Source organism: Rattus norvegicus, chromosome 10, assembly GCF_036323735.1.
Source record: "Rattus norvegicus strain BN/NHsdMcwi chromosome 10, GRCr8, whole genome shotgun sequence".
In the NCBI taxonomy this organism is placed as follows: Eukaryota; Metazoa; Chordata; class Mammalia; order Rodentia; family Muridae; genus Rattus; species Rattus norvegicus.
Genome location: NC_086028.1, coordinates 13,363,225 through 13,382,895, shown reverse-complemented (window position 1 = coordinate 13,382,895; position 19,671 = coordinate 13,363,225). Strand labels below are relative to the sequence as shown.

Genomic DNA, 19,671 nt, shown 5'->3' with positions numbered 1-19,671 from the left:
GCTGGTGTACAGTTTCAGAGGTTTGATCCATTATCATCACGGTGGGAATCACGGTAGCATCCAGGCAGACGTGGTGCTGGAGGGAGCTGAGGGTTCTGCACCTTGATCTGCAGCAACAGGAGACTGTGTGTCACACTGGGCATAGCTTCAGCATAAGAGACCTCAAAGCCCACCCCCCACAGTGACACACTTCCTCCAACAAGACCACACCTACTCCAACAAGGCCACACCTACTCCAACAAGACCACACCTACTCCAACAAGGCCACACCTCCTAATAGTGCCACTCACGATGGGCCAGACATTCAAATACATGAGCCTACGAGGGGAGTGTCATACCTAATTAAACCACGCGGAGATGAATAACCCAGAAGGCAGCCTGTAGGGTTAGATTCTTTTCAAAACCTACTTTAATAAAGGTTCTTAAACACATCAACCTCCCACCAGAGGTAGGGACAAAGAAAATAGAAAATGGTGGTTGTGGACATGTTTAGAAATAGTTCTTTGGGGCGATTCCAATCTCCGTTGTCAGTAGTCCAGTCCAATGGCAAACGCCAAACACGAATCAGTAGCTGCAGCTCGATCCGGCAGAAATCGTGAGGCTCCAACAAATCGGCACAAGGCAAGAAGCAGCCAGAATCCCACCGGAAATTCTTTGGTGCATTTCTCTCTACACAGTCAGGACAAGCAGAGATCTGGGAAGACCTGCAGAGTGTTGCAGGGTGTACCAGTGCAAAAGTATCATTCACTGTCTGTCAGGTTTCTCTTATGCTCTTTCTAAACCCCACGCATCCTCCCAAGTGTCTGCTTCAGCAAAAATATCCTCTCATAAGACAGCTTCCAGGAAAAAATCACGTGACACAACTGAGTCTCCAGAAAAACCAGAAATTTCCACTTTAGTGGCCCATAGCCTAGATGACCCCTGTGATATCTGTAGGGCTGCACCAGATATGGCTCCCCCAGGCTCCCACAAGCAGGACTGGGGGTAGTTAATAGTCTGGGTGACCTCTGTGCCCTCAGTATGACTCAGACCACACCAGAGCCTCCCCAGGCCCTTAAGGTAACACATGTAGCCTATCTTCATGAGCTTATCTTCATGGAGGAAGTGACATATACCTTGAGAAGAGTTTCAGTGTAATTAGTTATGCCTCATTGTGCACACAGGATTGAGTTACACCGGGAAACCTCTATCCAAGTTGTGCTGTACTTGAATACGCCTGCAACGAACTGCCTGGCGTCAGACTCTAGAACCAACACTGGCTACTGAGTCCTGTCGAACCGATTTCCTTCTTACCTCTTGTGGCCTGGTGTGTGCAGAGCTCCCCACAACTGTGATTTAAAAAAAAAAAAGCCCTGACAAAAATAAGTTGGGAGGGCCTGAAAGATGGCAAGGGAGTAAAGACGCTTCCCACCAAGGCTGATGATCTGCGTTCAATCCCTGGAGCCCACGTGGTGGAAGGAGAGAGCCATCTTCTGAAAGGTGTCCTCTGAGCTCAACACTCCTGCTATGGCACACAAGCGCCAACACACACACACACACATACACGCACACACACACACACACACGCACACACACAACACACACACAACACACTCACACACAACACACACACACAACACGCACACACAACACACACAACACACACACAACACACACACAACACACACAACACACACACATACACGCACACACACACACACACACATGCACACGCACACGCACACACACACCAAATAAATCGTTTTTAAAAAAATTTTAGAAGTCAGACAGAAAGCCAGGTGTGGTGGCACATGCCTTTAATCTCAGGAGACAGAGGCAGACAGATCTCTGTGAGGTCAAGGCCAGCCTGGTCTACAGATCAAGTTCCAGGACAGCCAGGGCTGTTACAGAGAGGCCCTGTCTCAAAAAGAAAGGAGGAGGAAGAGGAAGAGAAGGGGGAGGAAGAAGAAGGAGGAGGAGGAAGAGGAAGAAGAGGAGGAAGGAAGGAAGGAAGGAAGAAGAAGAAAGAAGAAAAAGCCACCAATGCCAGACACACGATGCACACTTTTAGTCCCAGCAGTTAGGAGGCAGAGGAAGGCTGATCTCTGGGAGGTCAAGGCCATCTTGGTCTATAAATTGAGTTCCAGGACAGACAGAGCATATGGAGAAACCCTGCCTCAAGATAGCAAAATACTATTTTAAACTTCCTTTATTTTATATGTATGAGTGCTGTGTTTGGATGCCTGTCTGTGCAGCACCTGTGTGCTTGGTGCTGTGGAGGTCAGAAGATGGCATTAGATCCCTAGAAGTGGAGTTATGGACAGTCATGATCTGTCTTATGGGTACAGGGGACTGAACTGAGGTTCTCTGCAAGAATATCAAGTACTCTTAACCGCTGGGCCTTCTCTCCAAAATAACTCTTTTAAAAAATTAATTAGGGGGGCTGGAGCGATGGCTCAGCGGTTAAGCACTGACTGCTCTTCCAGAGGTCCTGAGTTCAATTCCCAGCAACCACATGGTGGCTCACAACCACCTGTAATGGTGTCTGATGCCCTCTTCTGGTGTGTCTGAAGACAGCCACAGTGTACTCGTATACATAAAAAAATAAATAAACCTTAAACAAACAAACAATAAATAAGGCCATGTGTGATGATGCACACCTTTTTTTTTTTTGGTCTTTTTTTTTTCCGGAGCTGGGGACCGAACCCAGGGCCTTGTGCTTGCTAGGCAAGCACTGTACCACTGATGCACACTTTTAATCCCAGCACTTGGGTGGCAGAGGCAAGTAGATCTTTATGAGTTCAAGGCCAGCCTGGTCTACATAATGAGTTCTGGGGCTATGTTGAGAGACTCTACCTCCAAAATAAATAAATAAATAAATAAATAAATAAATAAATAAATAAGAGAAGAAAGGTTTATTTTGGGGGTTGGGGATTTAGCTCAGTGGTAGAGTGCTTGCCTAGCAAGCGCAAGGCCCTGGGTTTGGTCCCCAGCTCCGGAAAAAAAGAAAAGGAAAAAAAAAAAAAGAAAGGTTTATTTTGGCTCATAGCCCCAGGTTACAGTGCATCACTACAGGAAATCGCAGGGGCAGGAGCTCAAGGCAGCTGCTCACTCTGTATCCACTAGAAGACGCTGAGAGTAATCAGCTCTTTGCTCGCCCCCTCTCTCCTTTGCATTCAGCTCAGCATCCAGCCCCTGAGGTAGGTGACCCCTGAGGGTGTTCTGGTTAGTGTTGTCAACTTGACATGCTAAGTCACCTGGAAGGAGAAACCTCACCTGAGAGACTGCTACCATCCAACGGGCCTGCGGGCATAACTGTTGGGCTTTCTAAGGAAGAGTCAGCCCATGGTGGGCAGCATCACCCCTAGGCAGGTGGTCCTGGAGTGTTGAGGAAAGAGGCTGAACAAGCCTGGGTGAGCAAACCAGTAAGCAGCACTCCTCCATAGCTTCCGTTTCAGTTCCTGCCTCCAGATTTCTGCCCTGGCTTCTTTTGGGGGTGAACGGTCACCTGTAAGCCGAATACATCCTCCTTGTACCCACCGCTCATACCAGGCTACTTTTGGTCATGGCGTTTATCACGGCCACAAAGTGAACTATGACAGTGGCCTTCCCATTTCAGTCAAGCCAACTGAGAAGATCTCTCACAGGTCTGCCGATGTAGATAGCCCTCATTGAGACTCCCCTCCCACGTGATTTGTGATCCCAAATCCTGCAAGCTAAGGGCTGAAATTAGCCATCACAGTTATCCAGTGACGGGCACAAAAACCAGGACCCTGGTGCAGCTAAGCAAGCGTCTTACCACTGAGGAGCAACTCCAGCCCTCGGTTCAGCCTTCTCGATAGATAGGTCCTTCTGGTGCCCGTGGACAGGTCTTCATTCTTGGTTGTTGCTCAGTGCTGGGCTAACTTCCTGAGAGTCAAGGGAGGACTGGGAGAACGAAGTATTCTCCATTAGTCTGATCTGATTTTGATAGGTGTCCTTTACTGTATAAACCTTGACCGTGAACATATCATGTCCTCTGTGTTCCGTAAGAACTTCTAACCAGTTATGGAGCCAGAGGGTTTTGGTGTGGATGTCCGGCTGACTGTGCATTCAAAGCTGATGGCTGATGAGCCAGCATGGTTTATAGGTCCTCACATGACCCCGTACAAAGGGTAAGAGTATCTAGTGATCACCATATAATGTGTAGGGCTCATTGCAATGGTAGCAGACAGAGTATAGGGCTCTAAGCTCTGTCTGTCCTCAAGTAGGGCCACCCTTTGTTCAGTGTGCCCAGCAAAAGTCCATCACCTTTTTAAAGATTCATTTATTTTATGTATATGTCTTCAGACACATCAGAAGAGAGCATCAGATCTCATTACTAATGGTCGTGAGCCACCATGTGGTTGCTGGGAATTGAACTCAGGACCTCTGGAAGAGCAGTCAGTGCTCTTTAAGAGCTGAGCCATCTCTCCAGCACCCAAAGTCATCACTGTTTGTAACACAAGCCAGCATACCCTAAGGCCTGTTCATGAGCTTTTCCTAGGAGTGCTGGCTAGGGGCCAGTGCCTTGGTCCTACAGAAAGCTGTCAGTACACAAGAGAGAAGGCATCCAGCTCCTGGGCTCTGACACGGAAAAAAGATGGTTGTGGTTCATCGACCTATACACCGCATGAAAGAGTGTGCTGTCTCAAGTCAAGCTGGGAGAAAGGTGGCCGAGCCAAGCTCCTACTCTGGGGCTTCTCCCCTAGGGGGCGCCACTGAACCTTTAGCGGCTGGACGTTAAAGCTGGGCACCGGTCTTTAGAGAGGCCGCCATGGGTGTACAGGGCCCAATGCTGCTACTGCTGCTGCTGGTGGTGTGCGTGATGCTGGGGGAGCCTGGTGAGCTAAGGAGATTCATCCACCAGACTGGGGGGTGATGGGGGATTGTGGGAAACTTGGAAGCTCATTGAAGCTCGCCCTCTCACTTCCACCCAGGATCGCGTGAAGAAAACCAGGCGGCAGGTAAGGAACTGTAGTCCCTGTGAGAAAACCCTAGAGAGGCCAGGCATGAGGAGGTCGCCTCATCTTCTCTACTCCTCCCCCACAGGCCTCAAGAATACAGACATCAAGCTTCTCTCAAGTGACTGATGGGCTCTGTGGACGGCTGGGTGTCTGCGAACCACGTGGGAAGGGTTCCTGCGCCATCTCCTGGCTCTTCAACAAAACGCCGGGATATTGGAGGGGGGCGGGGGTACGGTCGTATGGTGCTCCCCAGCTCCTCCCATAAACATGTACCCTAGGGGACCCTACGGGCCTTCCTCAGCTGCTCAGCCTTGTGTCTTATTTGTCTGTCCCAGTGCCGTGTGGCCGCCGGAATGACATTCGGTCCCGGATAGTGGGCGGGATAGAATCCGTGCGAGGGCGCTGGCCGTGGCAGGCCAGCCTGCGTTTGAGGAAGTTCCACCGCTGCGGAGGGAGCCTTCTCAGCCACCGATGGGTGCTTACTGCTGCACACTGCTTTAGAAAGTGAGTTTGGGATGGCTGGAACCGGATGGGGCAGCCTCCTGATACCCTGAGCTCCAAAATGAGCTGCAGCTGTTTACAATCAAATAATCTTCCCGGTCTCGTTCCACCTTCCCTTGGAGGCAGATTCTATCTAGGCCCACACCAACGTTGGTTGGTTGGTTGGTTGGTTGGTTGGTTGGTTGGTTGGTTGGTTGGTTGGTTGGTTGGTCGGTCGGTTTTGAGTCCCAAGTTGGCCTTGAACTTTTTACTTAGCAGAGGATGACTTTGAACTTCTGATCCTCTTGCCTCTACCTCCTGGCATGCAACGATCACACACGTGCCGGAGTCTATACAATGTCCCCGGGGTCAAACCCAGGGATTCACTCGTGCTAAGCAAACACTCCAGAATTATATCCCCAACCCCATACCAGATATCCACTCTATCCTGTCAGGCCCCACCGTAGCCTCTCCAGCTTTTGATTCATCTTTGCACTGCACAGGTTCCTTAGAGAAGCCCAGTGTCCTTAAGAAGTGACCAGACTGCTGGAGACTGTGGTCTTCATGTTTCTCTCCTCGGAGTGACAGGAGAAGGGTTATGCCCTGCCTAGGCTCTGTTCCTACAAAGGGGATCTCAGCAAATAAACAGCGCTGGCCCCTCACACAGAGACCCAGTGGGCTCAGGCGGGCAGCAGGCCTCCTGAGGGTCCTGATCACTTTCTCCTTCCCTGCCAGGTTCCTTGATCCAAAAAAGTGGACGGTCCAGCTTGGGCAGCTGACCTCCAAGCCTTCTTTCTGGAACAGGGAGGCCTTCTCTGGCCGGTACAGGGTAAAGGACATCATCATAAACTCCGAAGACAAACTGAAGTACCATGACCTCGCCCTGCTGAGGCTGGCCTCCTCGGTCACCTACAACAAGTTCATCCAGCCTGTCTGTGTGCTGCCTTCCGCCTCCATGTCCCAGCACCAGCCCCGGTGCTGGGTGACCGGCTGGGGAGCCCTCCAGGAGGATTTGAGTGAGATTAGCAACAGAGGGTGGGCATGTGGGTGCGCTATCTCTGCCCTCCGTTTCAGCCACAGCAGGCCCTGAAGCTCTACTCTGTCTGGCTCCTGGAGCTCTGAGAGCCTCCTGTCTTCCTGTTCACCCCACCTCCCACCCCTATTGCTTCTCACCGTGTTCCCACCTGCAAGGAGCTAGCTCCCTTCTATTCTAGAGCAGGTGTCCGGCAGTGGCCAGATACGCAGGAGAAGGGCTCAGCCAGGCTTGCATTCCTCAGCTAGCTGGAATGAGAGCTTAAAGCCTTCTGAGGACGGTCTCCTTGACACTGATTTAATTTACAAGCCCCCAAACTATGAACGTGAACAGTGTTGAAATCACACATTGTAACACTCCCGTGAAACTGTCACCATTATCATACCTCTAAGTCCTCACTAGGTGACAATTTAACCTCCAAGATCAGGCGTGTTCAGAGTGGTGAGGCCATAGGCTGTCACCTCTGTCTATTTACAACATTTTCGTCATTTCAAGGAGAAAGCTGCCAGCCCGGGCGACAGAGCGAGTTCCAAGACTACAGAAATAGAAATCCTGTCTTGGGAAACAAAACAAAACTTCAGTGGGCACTGTGGTGTAATCCCAGCACTTGGGAAGGGAAGGCAGAAAGGTCTGGAGTTCACGTCTGTCCTAGACTCCATATCCTGGACTCCATAACAAGTTTGAAACCAGCCTGGACTACTTGTAGCCTTGTCTCAAAAACAAACAAACAACACCACACAACTCAAGAAAACTTCATACCCTCCGCCATTTCCCTCAATCTCATTTCCCTAGATTCCATAGCCCTCGGCAGCTCAGACCTGCTTTCTGTCTCCTTGAAGGCTCTGCTACACAAGTACACAAGTACAGTCAGAGAAAAGTGGCCTTTTCTATTGGGATTCTTAAATGTAACCCAGTGTCCTCAATGTTGCCCCCTTGTGGTCTTAACGGGAACTGCTTCCCTTTAAATAGTAATTCACATACAATTAAGGAACCCTACAGAAAGAGTGTGCTCCGCCCCATTCAGTGTGTTCACAATACTGTTCAACCAGGGACCTTCATTCCCACCCGGTCTTTACTCCTCCCTACAGACCCTGATAACCCACGACCCAGCTTTCTGAGCATGGAACCATCATTTTCTGCCCATAAATGAAATACAGTTTGTGGTCCTGTGGGTCTGACTTCGTTCACATATCACCCCATCTTTAAGATTTAGCCTTTTTTCTTTCCAGCTTGAATGCCTTTATTCCTTTCTTTTAAAAAAAATGATATTCATCTACTCTGTGTGCATGGGCGTTGTGTGTTTGGTATGTGTGTATGAGTGTATATGTGTGTGCATGTGTATTGTGTATATATGTTATATTGTGTGCTGTATGTGTGCATTTGTGTCATGTGTATTACATGTGTGTGCATGTGTGTGCGTGTGTGTGTGAGAGAGAGAGAGAGAGAGAGAGAGAGAGAACAATTTACAAAAGAAGTTGGTTCTCTTCTTCCATTATGTGGCCTGGGGATTGAACTTGGCTTAGCCTCTGACCACTGAGCCATCTGCCTAGCCCTTATTTCTCGTTCTTACCTAATTGCTCTGGTAGAACTTCCAGGATACGTGCACAAGAAGGAGGCATGCCCCCCTCATTATTACTCTAGAGCGTAAGCTTTCTCTTTTCCACCATGAAGCACAATTAAGCTGTGGCTTTGTGGAGGTGATCTCCTTTGGCTCTTAGCTGGCTTGGTACTTTTATGAAAAAGCAGGGAATTGGGGGGGGGGAGATGGTGAGGGGAGTGTATGTGCCTTTTCATGTGTATGTGCGGGTCCAGGTCCATGAGTATTACAAGTGTGTGTGCACGTGTGTATAGAGGTTAGAGGTCAACCTTTGGGCATCTTCCTCAAATGTTCTCCACCTCAGTTTCTTTTTTTTTTTTTTTTCTCGGAGCTGGGGACCGAACCCAGGGCCTTGCGCTTGCTAGGCAAGCGCTCTACCACTGACCTAAATACCCACCCCTCCACCTCAGTTTCTATGTGTGTCTATTTTACACACTAATAAATATGCACACACAAAGCATGCATACATAAAGACATAGTTTTAAACTTTATTTGGGGAGGAGTGCGTGCATACAACAGCATGCATGTGGAGGTCGGAGGACAAGTAGCAGGAATCAGTTCTCTCCTGTTACCTTGTGGGCTCTGGGAATAGAACCTAGGACGTCAGGCTCAGCAGTAAACGCCTTTACCAGATAAGCCATCTCAATGGTCCCACACTGGGTTTGGTTTGGTTTTTTTGAATTAGAGTCTCTCTGTACCATGAACGAACCAACATTGCTGGGCTGGCACCCGGTGAACCAGAGAGACTCTCCTGTCCTTTTCTGTCCCCGCCAGCACTGAGATTACAGGCCCAGGAGCCAAGCCTGGCTATTGAACCCCGCTGCTTTGTTAATGGAAGACTGTAGAACTTGATCAAATGCTTTCTCTGCATTGGTGGGGACTGGCTTTTCTTCTGCTGATAAGTGTCTCTGCTGTGCTGATTTCCCATGCAGCCTTCCCACCGATCTCCTGTACGACGGTCCCTTGTACACACAGCCTTTTCCTGCACTCATGGACTCATTGCCACATGCTGAGATGTTTTTGTATTTTTTATTACTTATTTCTTTTTAATTATTTATTTGTTGAGATAGGTTCTCTACACACCCCTGGGTGTCCTGGAATTCACTATGTAGACCAGGCTAGCCTTAAACTCACAGAGATTCTCCTGCCTCTACCTCTCTAGTACTAGGTGGAGTTTAAGGCATGCCCCACCATCACCACCTGGCTTCAGGATATGCATAAGGGGTCCTGAGTTCTGGTTTTCGTTTTGGCTTTTATGTTTGTCTGGCTTCAGCCCTTGGATCTCACTGGCCGGGTGTGTAAATCAGGAGATGTTTCTCTGGTCTGTTGTTAGGGAGAGTTCAGGAAGGATCACAGATCTTTTTTTCTTTGCATGTTGGTAGATTCAACAGTGACACCACCAACCGCTCCCCGGGGAACTTTCCTTTGTCAGGAAATCTTGATTGCTGATCCTATGTCTTTGTTTATTATGGCGCTATCTTGAGTCTGTTTAATAGTGTATGAGATTCCTGGGGTTTTTCTGTGCCACCTTGGTGGGCAGGTGATCTAATTTGTTGGAGTACGATTCTCGCTCAGATTTCCTGGTTGTACCTTCTGTCTTTGTTACTGTTCTTATGAAGTAGAGTTGTGGCGTTACAATATTGTGATAGACATTTTAAGCATGATGGGTAAGAGGGAGATGCTCAGAAAGACTGATTCAAGCACTGGTGTGGGCTGACATGTGGATGAAGAGGTTTGCTGCCAAGCCTAGTGATCTGAGTTCAATCCCCAGGTCCCACTTCATGGGCAGAGTGCTGAGATTAAAGGTGTGTGCCATCTCCATTCAGCCTGCCAGCTCTGGGTTTATTTGCACGTCCTTTCCGTTTCTTTAGATGTAAGGGGAAGTTGTTGATTTGTGGGTTTCCTCTTTGCTAATGTAAGTATTGGCAGTTTCCAGTTTCTGCCAAACACTGCTTTTGTAATGTCTCATAAGTTTTGGGATGTGGTATGATAATTTTTTTTTTCTTGCTTGCTTTGTTTTTGGGGTTGGGTCTTGAATAGCCCAGGCTGATCCCAAACTTTCTACATCCTAGCTGAGAATAGCTTTGAATAGCTCGGACCACCCTCTTGTTTTTCTTGTTGCTACTGCAGCATAGCGCACCCAAGACAGGCCAGCCCATGAGTTCCTGTGCAGTTTTCCGGTCTCTGCTTCCCATCATGAAGTGCGTTGCTGGGGTTACAGATGCACAACTTGGGGGCTAGAGAGATGGCTCAGTGGTTAAAGCCACTGACTGCTCTTCCAGAGGTTCTAAGTTCAAGTCCCAGCAACCACATGGTGACTCACAACTATCAGTAATGGGATCTGATGCACTTCTGTTGTGTCTGAAGAGAGCGGCAGTGTACTCACATCCATAAGATAAATAAATCTAGAAAGAAAGAAAGAAAGAAAGGAAGAAAGAAAGAAAGAAAGAAAGAAAGAAAGAAAGAAAGAAAGAAGAAAGAGAACAGATTCGCACCTCCACGCCTGGTGTTCCCTTGGGTTCTGTGGACTGAACTCAGGCAATCAGGTATCCGTGAAGCTTGAACTCTGATCCTTGGGTTTGTACTGCAAGTGCTTTTTTACCCATGAGCCCATCCTATTGTCCCTGAGAATATTTTTTTAAAGATGTATTTATTTATTTTATTTATATGAGTACACTGTAGCTGTCTTCAGACACACCAGAAGAGGGTGTCAGAGCTCATTACAGATGGTTGTGAGCCACCATGTGGTTGCTGGGAATTGAACTCAGAACCTCTGGAAGAGCAGTCAGTGTTCTTAACCGTTGAGCCATCATCTCTCCGAGAATATTTCTTAAATATTCATCTTATTTTAGTGTGTGTGTGTGTGTGTGTGTGTGTGTGCATGTGTGCTCACCTGAGTGGGGGTGTGTGTATCTGAGTGTGTGTGTGTGTGTGTGTGTGTGTGTATACGTGTGCGCTTGTGCATACATGTCAGAAGAGGCACCCATCAAAATATTTCCCATGGAAATAGACAACTGTAAGTCTTCATGTGGGTTCTGGGGCCTAAACCTGGGTCCCCTGCAATGGCAGTAAGTGCTCTTACCAGCTTTCCAGCCCCAACCCTGAGAACATTTTAAAGACAATGTTTTCCTTTGTAGTCCAGGCTGGCCTCAAACTCACAACCCTGTCACCTCCGTGCTGAGAATCCAGGCACTCACCACGAAGCTGGTGAATTTGGGGATCTCCATCTTGGGATCCTGTGTCTCTGAACCGTCTCAGCATCCCTAAACCCTCTCTGCCTGCGCTCCGGCACGGGACTCTCTCCACTGGCACGCTCAGGAGCTAGCCCTTCCAGCACAGACATGGAGGAATTGGGTGACTCAGGGAACTGCACTGTCCATGGTGTGGGGAGACCAGCAGGGGACACCACCATCACGGAAGCTATGTCCTCTTGTCCTAGGGAGTAGAGGAGACCATAATACTGTGCTCTGTCTCTCCCTGCCCCAAGAGCCCCTGCCACCGCCCTATCACCTCCGAGAAGTACAGGTTACCGTCCTAAACCTCAGCAGATGCCAGGAACTCTTCAGCTTTGCCTCCCGATACCACTTGATCACCAGGGATGTGTTCTGTGCCGGTGCGGAGGATGGGAGCGCCGACACCTGCAGTGTGAGTATGCCTGCCCGCTCTGAGGAAGCCTCCCTCTCCCTCACTGCAGGCTGGGAGAGTTCTCTCCAGGTCTGCCATCAGCCTGCCTTTGCTTCATCTGCGAGAAATCACTAATAGCCTTTAATTACCCAGCCTATAAACCTACCTCTCATTTCCCCCTTACGATATTTCTCTCCATCGTCCCTGAGACCCTCAGATGTAGAAACCACGGCCCTGCTTTCCTGATGAAGAGGCAGAGGCTCTGTGCTGCCAGGAGGAGACCTCGAGCAGTCTTCTACCCCACAGCGTTCCCTGTCCCCGTGGCCTCTTCCCCAACCCCACCCGTGCTGCTCCTCAGGGTGACTCAGGAGGACCTTTGGTCTGCAACATGGATGGTCTGTGGTATCAGATTGGAATCGTGAGCCGGGGAGTAGGCTGTGGGCGGCCCAAACTGCCTGGCATCTACACCAACGTCAGCCATCACTACGACTGGATTAAGACCATGATGATCCTCAATGGTGCAGTCAGGCATGACCTGGCCCTGCCATTGCTGTTCTTCACTCCACTCCAGGCTCCCTGGCTCCTGAGGCCCACCTGAGCCCATGAGGCTGCAGCTTTGGGCCTAAAGCACCATTGCACTCTCTGCAGCCCCAGGACATTGAGTCTAGGGTAGGGATGTCCTGCTTCCCCAAGCTCTTGTCTTGTCTTCTTTGCCAATAAACTCGTTGTGCATATCTGAGCTGATGCTTTGTCAAACATTATGGAGACCTTGTGACTTCCGGGACACTTCCCTGTGTTCACCTGGAGTAATCTAGCCCAGGGCCCACGATGACTTATCGGGGCTTTGTTTGCAGACAGCCCACTGTCGGTGACAGCGGAGTGTGGACAGAAGCCCCCACTCCACGGGAAGCTGAGGTTCCTGACTAGGTGCAGAACAGACTTTTGGGATAAACTGGTATCTATTTAAGAGTTTCTGCCGCTGTGGTAAAACACCACAGCCAAGCCCAGCGGCGGTGGCTCACGCCTTTAACTCCAGCACTCAGAGGCAAATAGATCTCTGAGTTTGAGGTCAGCCTGGTGTACAGAGCGAGTTCCAGGACAGCCAGGGCTGCACAGAGAAAGCACACACAGGTCATACTCCATCACTGAGGGAAGTGAGGGCAGGAACTCAAGGCAGGGACATGGAGGTAGAGAGCGCGGAGGAAGCTCACTCCTCATAGCCTGCTTCCTCATAAAACCCAGGACCACCCACCCGAGGATGGTGCTGCCAACAGTGACATATGCCCTCCCATCTCAGTCACTCACCAAGACAATACCCACCAGACTGTGCACAAGCAAATTTGGTGTGTGTTGTTTGGTTGTTTGGTTATTCAGGACAGAGCATGCTGTGTCCCGGAACACACATTCCATAGACCAGGCTGGCCTTCAACTCTAAGATCCTTGCCTGCCTCTGCCTCCCTAGTGCTGGGATTAAAGTATGCCTAGCCAGCCAGGCATGGCGGCATATACCCTTAATCCCAAGACTCTGGAAGCAGAGGTAGGTAGATCTCTGTAATTTCAAGCCTGGCCTTGTCACAAAGTGAACGACAGAGGAACCCTGTCTTGAAAGAACAAAAACAGGCTGGAGAGATGATGGCTCAGTGGCTAAGAGCACTGGCTGCTCTTCCAGAGGTCCTGAGTTCAATTCCCAGCAACCACATGGTGGCTCACAACCATCAGTAATGGGATCTGATGCCCTCATCTGATGTGTCTGAAGATAGTGACAGTCTACTCACATACATTAAATGAATAAATTTTGGGTTGGGAATTTAGCTCAGTGGTAGAGCGCTTGCTTAGCAAGCGCAAGGCCCTGGGTTCGGTCCCCAGCTCTGGAAAAAAAAAAGAAGAATAAATTTGGGGGGGCAGGGCTAGTCAAATCTTATAGAGGCATTCTCTCAATTAATCTTCCTTCTTACCAGATAGGTCTAGGTTTGTGTCAACTTGCAACTTGACGGAAGCCAATCATCCTAGCATAGTAAGAAGCAGAATGGGAGTTTATTAAGAAGGTTTAACAGATTTCTGCAGAGGAATGTCCTGGCTTCATTTCTGTTGCTATGATAGACTACCCCACAAGGTGTTAGGGTCCAGGAGTCACCCCACAAGCCACCAGAACAGCGATCTCAGTTTTAAAGGGACGGCTTATTGAACACACATTCCATGCTGATCAGCCAGGGCAACAAGCTCAGGGCCAGCTCTAAAGGCAAAGACCACAGTGCGCTCATTCATTCACAGATACAGGGGAGCTGTAAGGTAGTCGGTCTTTTTTCCTTGTTTCCTTAGAAATCCAGACCTAACAGTTCAAGCTGACCCCTAGCTTGCTTGCTTGGTCTTGAGTGAGGACTGCAGCTGGGGAATGCAGCAGGTTATAGAGATGGCTCAGTGGTTAAGAGCACTGACTGCTCTTCCAAAGGACCTGAGTTCAAATCCCAGCAACCACATGGTGGCTCACTTCTGGTATGTCTGATGCCCTCTTCTGGTGTGTCTGAAGATAGTTACAGTGTACTTACATATAATAATAAAAAAAAAAAAGTACTGACTGCTCTTCCTAAAGGACCTGAGTTCAAATCCCAGCAACAACATGGTGGCTCAAAACGATTTGTGAGATCCGATGCCCTCTTGTGGTGTGTCTGAAGACAGCTACAGTGTGCTCATACTTAATAAAGAAATAAATCTTGGGGCTGGGGATTTAGCTCAGTGGTAGAGCGCTTACCTAGGAAGCGCAAGGCCCTGGGTTCGGTCCCCAGCTCCGAAAAAAAAAGAACCAAAAAAAAAAAAAAAAGAAATAAATCTTTTTAAAAAAAAAAAAAAAGCTTATGTCAGTGCAGGCGCCGACAGGGGGAATCACTAAAACTTCCCTAGCACTACCCGACCACTGCCCAGCTAATAGGTGGCGTCCAGAAGATGGGAGAAACCAGTCAGACTCCAGGGAGAGGCCTACCTTTTCTTTGCTTTGTGTCTAACTTTCTTTGTTTTTCTATCCTGCCTCAGACCCTCTCCTGTTAAAGCACCATGAACAGTGACTTATGGAGTGTTGGTTGTGCCTCCAGGCTGTTGGAAGGCTGAGAAGCCTGGGATGGGGAGTGATGGGAAGAACTCCTACCATAACCCACACCTAGTGTACCCCATCACACCAGTACAACTGAGTGCCTCACACCAGTCCCACACCTGAGTGCCTCACAGCAGTACCACACGCCCCTGCTCTCACCATGGCCTGTGCAATGCGTCTTAGGGTCTTAGGATCAGGGCTTAGCTGCGTGTTAGTTTATTGGGAATGCAAGCCCAGGTAGAGCAGGATGCATGTTGTTGCACGTTGTTTCTTCCCACTATGATAAGACTGAGTCTAACAGGGAGACGGGCTTAGCACACAGTCTGTGCCTCCGCTTGGATTGGGTTTGGGGGTGCTCTTCTTTCTCCCAAGGTTCAGAGGTGTCAGACTTTCCCCTGAACTGAGTCACACTCTCGGACAGAACTCCTCTCCTTGCTCCGTGCATCCCATTTCCCATTTCTTCCAGCCTTGCTACTTCACTCCAGACTGCACCTGTGCCAGATGGGGTGCCCACCCCAAAGTTTCGCCCTTGACCCCAGCGCTCCTCTCAGGCCACTCCAAGCCCCACTAGTGCGTAATCTTTCTAACAGCCACGGACACTGCATTGGGGGCTCTCAGACTCACCTTCTAGGGGCAGCCCGACCTGGAGCAACAGAAGGTCCCTGAAGTTCGAGGAGGATGGGAGAGTTCGTCTTCCATTCTTCCTGCAGTTTTATAGAATTGGCCATGTGTCTGGCATTGCTCCAAACTCCATGCCCCATGGCTCACCCAGCTAATCTTCACAACACCCAAGTGCTTGGCTTTATAGATGAGAAAAGTGAGGTGTGACGGAGGTTGAGTAACTCTATCAAGGGCTCAGTATTGGAGGGAGGACAGGCCAAGGCCAAACTCCAGAGAGCTGAGCCAGTGGGATCAACTGATACTACCTGATACTACCATCACCACCCGCCCTCTGCTCCTCCTCCTCCTCCCCCTCCTCCTCTTTCTCCCCCTCCTCCCCCTTCTCCTCCTCCTGCTCCTCCTCCTCCCCCTCCTCCCACATCTTTCTCTGTGTTTCTGGGGGTCAAATCCAGGGCCTCAAATAAGCAAGGGCTCTACCACTGAGCTAAATCCCCAAACCCTTAAATGTGGGTCTTAAGTTTGGTCTTTGGCCGTGGACAGCAGAAGCCAAGTCTGAAGGCTGGCTTCCTCCCTGTATCCAAGCACTGAACCACAATAGAGTCCTCTCGTCTTCGTATCTCTCCATCTTGCCTCAGCCTGTTCTCTTGCTCAGCCTTTTCTCCTTGGTCCCAGTTCTTCAATACCAGCCCTGTACTGAGCACAGTTCTGCCCATTGGGAACTCTCTTAGAATGAATGTATCCTTTCCTTCACTGGCTTTTCATGACTATAACGAAATACCAGGAGCAGGCTAACCTTATAAAGAAAAGAGGTCTCTTATCTCATCATTTTATAGATCCAAAGTCATGGCATCAGCTCAGTTCTAGTGTTCCTTGCTCTATCCTGGACATCCACAAACCAAAGAGTACAATACACTAACTATATCCCTGATAGGGCATAGTGCTATTTGTGGCCAAGGTGTTGTGGCAATTTGAAATTGGTCATTCTCCACTCCAAGCTCATATTGACCTAAAATCCTGGCTGTTCTGGTTGGGCTCCATGTGCAGTCAGCCGCAGGCCTGAGATCTAGAGTGTGGGTCTGGGGTCTGAGCGCCCATGTGAGGTCAGCTGCCATGGCTGAGCCGGGATTACTGAGCAAAACAATAGAAGAGCTCAGAAGCCCCAGCACCTGGTTTTCCAGGGCAGCAGGATCAGGATCAGGTTTAGAGATGAGCTGCCAAGGATCTTCTGGAGCTTCCTGGCCTGACCGCAGCAGCCCCCAGCCCCTCCCCACCCTGCTTCTCGGCACCGGGTGTCCTTTCCCTGCACCTCTTAAGTTCTGTTCAAAGCATCTTTGTTTAAAGCTGTTCAGGTGCGGCCACAGCCCCGCCTTGGCCTTGATAATTACCAGGGCCTCCCACCTCCTCTGTCTTTTAAGCCCCCGGGCTCTCCCCTGACCCCATCAGAGAGGACACCAGGCTTCAAGGGTGAGAGCTGGACCCAAAGGGCATTAGGAAATGAAAGATGGGGACCAAAGGGTGAGGCTCCAGGGTTCCAGCCACAGAGGTTCGGGGCTAGGTAGGACGTGCCCCCTAGCCTAGAATGCTCCTTGCCACTTCCAGACCAGAGACCAAGCTGCCTGCACCAGGCTGTTCCTGAAGAGACAATGAGGGATGCTTCCCACCTCCAGATCCTGCTCCTGGTGGTGCTAGGTGAGTAGGGGTGAGGGTTAGGGGTGCCTCCTTGAAGACTTTAGGCTGCTTACCTCACCTCTCCTGGAACCTGGTGTCCCTAGAGCATTGTGGGGCATCTGGTCTTTATTCCAAGGCACAGATACTCTGTAGCACTGCCCTTGGGCTCACCAAATCTGGGTGTGAATGTGGTGTGCTGTGCGTAGTGCTGAAGTCCCACCTCCAGCCTCCCAGTGCTCTGGGGAGGGTGGTGGAGGCTACCCATGGCACAGAAGCTTAGCATGAGGTCGGTGTAACAAATATGTTCCACCTTCTACCTAATCTAATCGCTGACCTAGGCTCTGTTACCTGGCACCAAATCCCTAATCCAGTCCCTTGCCTGCTTCCTCCTGCAGGGGCCAGGATGCAGGAGTGTGCAGGTAAGGAAGGTTGGGAACCACTTCCTCCTCAGTTCGGCCCTGTCCCCCTTCCTACACCTACTTCCCAGACCCCCAAGTCCCAGCCGACCCTCAGTGCCCTTTCCGGTCCTGTCACAGCTTGTGGGCAGCCCCGTATGTCCAGTCGGATCGTTGGGGGGCGGGACGCTCAGGATGGAGAGTGGCCGTGGCAAACAAGCATTCAGCACCGTGGAGCGCATGTGTGCGGAGGGTCACTCATTGCACCCCAGTGGGTGTTGACGGCAGGTCACTGCTTCTCCAGGTCAGTGCTCACTCACTAGTCCAGCTCCAGGAAAGACAGGGGGAAGCACTGCCTGGGGAGGAGTGGGCAGGGCCGGCTCCCGACAGGCCCACGATCCGGGTACTGTCAGCAGCCCGTGTCTGTTCCGCAGGCGGGTCCTGCCATCAGAATACAGTGTGCTCCTCGGGGCGCTGAGTCTGGATGTCACATCATCCCATGAACTCTTGGTTCCTGTGCTGCGGGTGCTGCTGCCTCCTGACTACTCTGAGGATGAGGCCCGTGGTGACCTGGCACTGCTGCAGCTGAGTCACCCAGTGTCCCTGAGTGCCCGCATCCAGCCTGTCTGCCTGCCTGCACCGGGGTCCCATCCACCACCAGGGTCTCCATGCTGGGTCACTGGCTGGGGTAGCCTTAGCCCAGGAGGTAAAGCTTATAGTCAGGTTATGGCGGCCTCGGGCATCCCTTTCTCCTCCCTCTGTGAATCCTGGTCTTTCACAGTCCCAGTGCGAGACCCAGTCATGAGCCCAAACCTCCTTTCTATCGGAACCAAGGAGTTTTGGTTTGCAAATCAGACCCTCCTGCTCATTTTTCCATTTTTCCACGCTGTCCTGTCTCCTGAGTCTCGAATCTGTCCCTCTTCCCTCAGTACCACTCCCAAAGGGGAGACCCCTGCAAGGAGTGAGGGTGCCACTGCTGGACTCTCGAGCCTGTGACCGCCTCTACCACATGGGTGCCAACGTGCCCAAGAGTGAGCGCATAGTGCTACCAGGAAACCTGTGTGCTGGCTACCGCAGAGGCCACAAGGATGCCTGCCAGGTCTGTCTGCTACCTCAGCCTCTGGAATTGGTTCCCCAACCGCTTACCTCCCTAGACTCCAGGACGGAGGAGTTTGCAGACTCCCAACCTAAAGCCCCAGGGAACTGAACCTGGAAAGTGGCCTTGCAAGCGCCATAACATAAGCTCGCCTTTTTCCTGCAGGGTGACTCTGGAGGACCCCTGACCTGTATGGAGTCTGGACGCTGGGTCCTGGTGGGTGTGGTGAGCTGGGGTAAGGGCTGTGCCCTGCCCAACCGTCCAGGTGTCTATACCAACGTGGCCAAGTATAGTCCCTGGATCCAGGCTCGCCTGAGCCTCTGATGCTGGTGGGTTTGATGATGTGAATTTAGAGCTTCTTGGCCCATCCCATGCTCCCCTTTCTTATAGGAAAGACGCTCGGAGTCCATCTCCTATCCCCTTCCCTCCTTTCCTCCTGCAGGGCCGTCTTCTGTCACTCAGGGATTTACTGTGCGTGCCCTGCAGTCACACTCTGCCCTCTCCTTTTGGCGAGGATTTGGCTTGTCTGACCTGTATGCCCTTTGTTTCGTGGAGGTAGATTTGAACCCTAACAGGAACTCTCCACCAGGGAGAATCTCCTTTGCAGATTGTGAAGGTGGAGGGGGCCAGGAGCTGACTGACAGCCAATGGGGAGAGAGAAGTCTGTGACCACCAGGAACCTCTTTCTGCCAATACCCCAGAGTCTGGATATAGTCCCCCCCCAACCCTCATCTTCTAAGCCCTCAACAGAGGACACAACTGAGCTGCCCAAACTTTTAATCCATAAATTTTTAGATTTAATAAATTTATGTTGTTTTAAGCTGCTACCTTTGTGGCAATTTATTACATGGCACACACACACACATATATATATATATATATATATATATATATATATATATATATATATATATATATATGGCCTATTGTCACATCCCAGGCTCAGGAAGCCCAGTACCACTCATTGTTGATAGAGAGAGCTGAGCTCCTAGAGTGTCCGAGAGAATAGAAACTATGTGGGACCCAGAGAACATCAAACCATCTTTCGGGAGCTTAGCGATGAGGAGGCAGAAATGTGGTGAATGACCAAAGGCCTGAGCGTGTCTGA

At 50.3% G+C, this 19,671-nt stretch overlaps 2 protein-coding genes across 2 annotated transcripts; both read left to right on the top strand.

Moving 5' to 3' along the window:
• Positions 1-4,756: 4,756 nt before the first annotated feature.
• Positions 4,757-12,437, top strand: Prss41 (serine protease 41). The gene is made up of 7 exons (NM_001135087.1): positions 4,757-4,841; positions 4,938-4,964; positions 5,050-5,082; positions 5,300-5,468; positions 6,180-6,460; positions 11,562-11,719; positions 12,057-12,437. The coding sequence occupies exons 1-7, from the start codon at positions 4,775-4,777 to the stop codon at positions 12,294-12,296; spliced, it is 975 nt and encodes a 324-aa protein (NP_001128559.1). The 5' UTR covers positions 4,757-4,774; the 3' UTR covers positions 12,297-12,437.
• A 4,590-nt stretch (positions 12,438-17,027) lies between these two features.
• Positions 17,028-19,368, top strand: Prss33 (serine protease 33). The gene is made up of 6 exons (NM_001109027.1): positions 17,028-17,093; positions 17,468-17,491; positions 17,609-17,771; positions 17,902-18,173; positions 18,397-18,566; positions 18,729-19,368. The coding sequence occupies exons 1-6, from the start codon at positions 17,048-17,050 to the stop codon at positions 18,885-18,887; spliced, it is 834 nt and encodes a 277-aa protein (NP_001102497.1). The 5' UTR covers positions 17,028-17,047; the 3' UTR covers positions 18,888-19,368.
• Positions 19,369-19,671: the final 303 nt, after the last annotated feature.

Coding starts and splice junctions, on each gene's coding strand:
- Prss33 (NM_001109027.1), top strand. CDS start 17,048: ATGAGGGATGCTTCCCACCTCCAGATCCTGCTCCTGGTGGTGCTAG. Junction 17,492..17,608: donor CAGGATGCAGGAGTGTGCAG/GTAAGGAAGGTT, acceptor GTCCTGTCACAG/CTTGTGGGCAGCCCCGTATG. Junction 18,567..18,728: donor GCCACAAGGATGCCTGCCAG/GTCTGTCTGCTA, acceptor TTTTTCCTGCAG/GGTGACTCTGGAGGACCCCT.
- Prss41 (NM_001135087.1), top strand. CDS start 4,775: ATGGGTGTACAGGGCCCAATGCTGCTACTGCTGCTGCTGGTGGTGTGC. Junction 5,083..5,299: donor AGACATCAAGCTTCTCTCAA/GTGACTGATGGG, acceptor TGTCTGTCCCAG/TGCCGTGTGGCCGCCGGAAT. Junction 6,461..11,561: donor AGCCCTCCAGGAGGATTTGA/GTGAGATTAGCA, acceptor CCCTGCCCCAAG/AGCCCCTGCCACCGCCCTAT.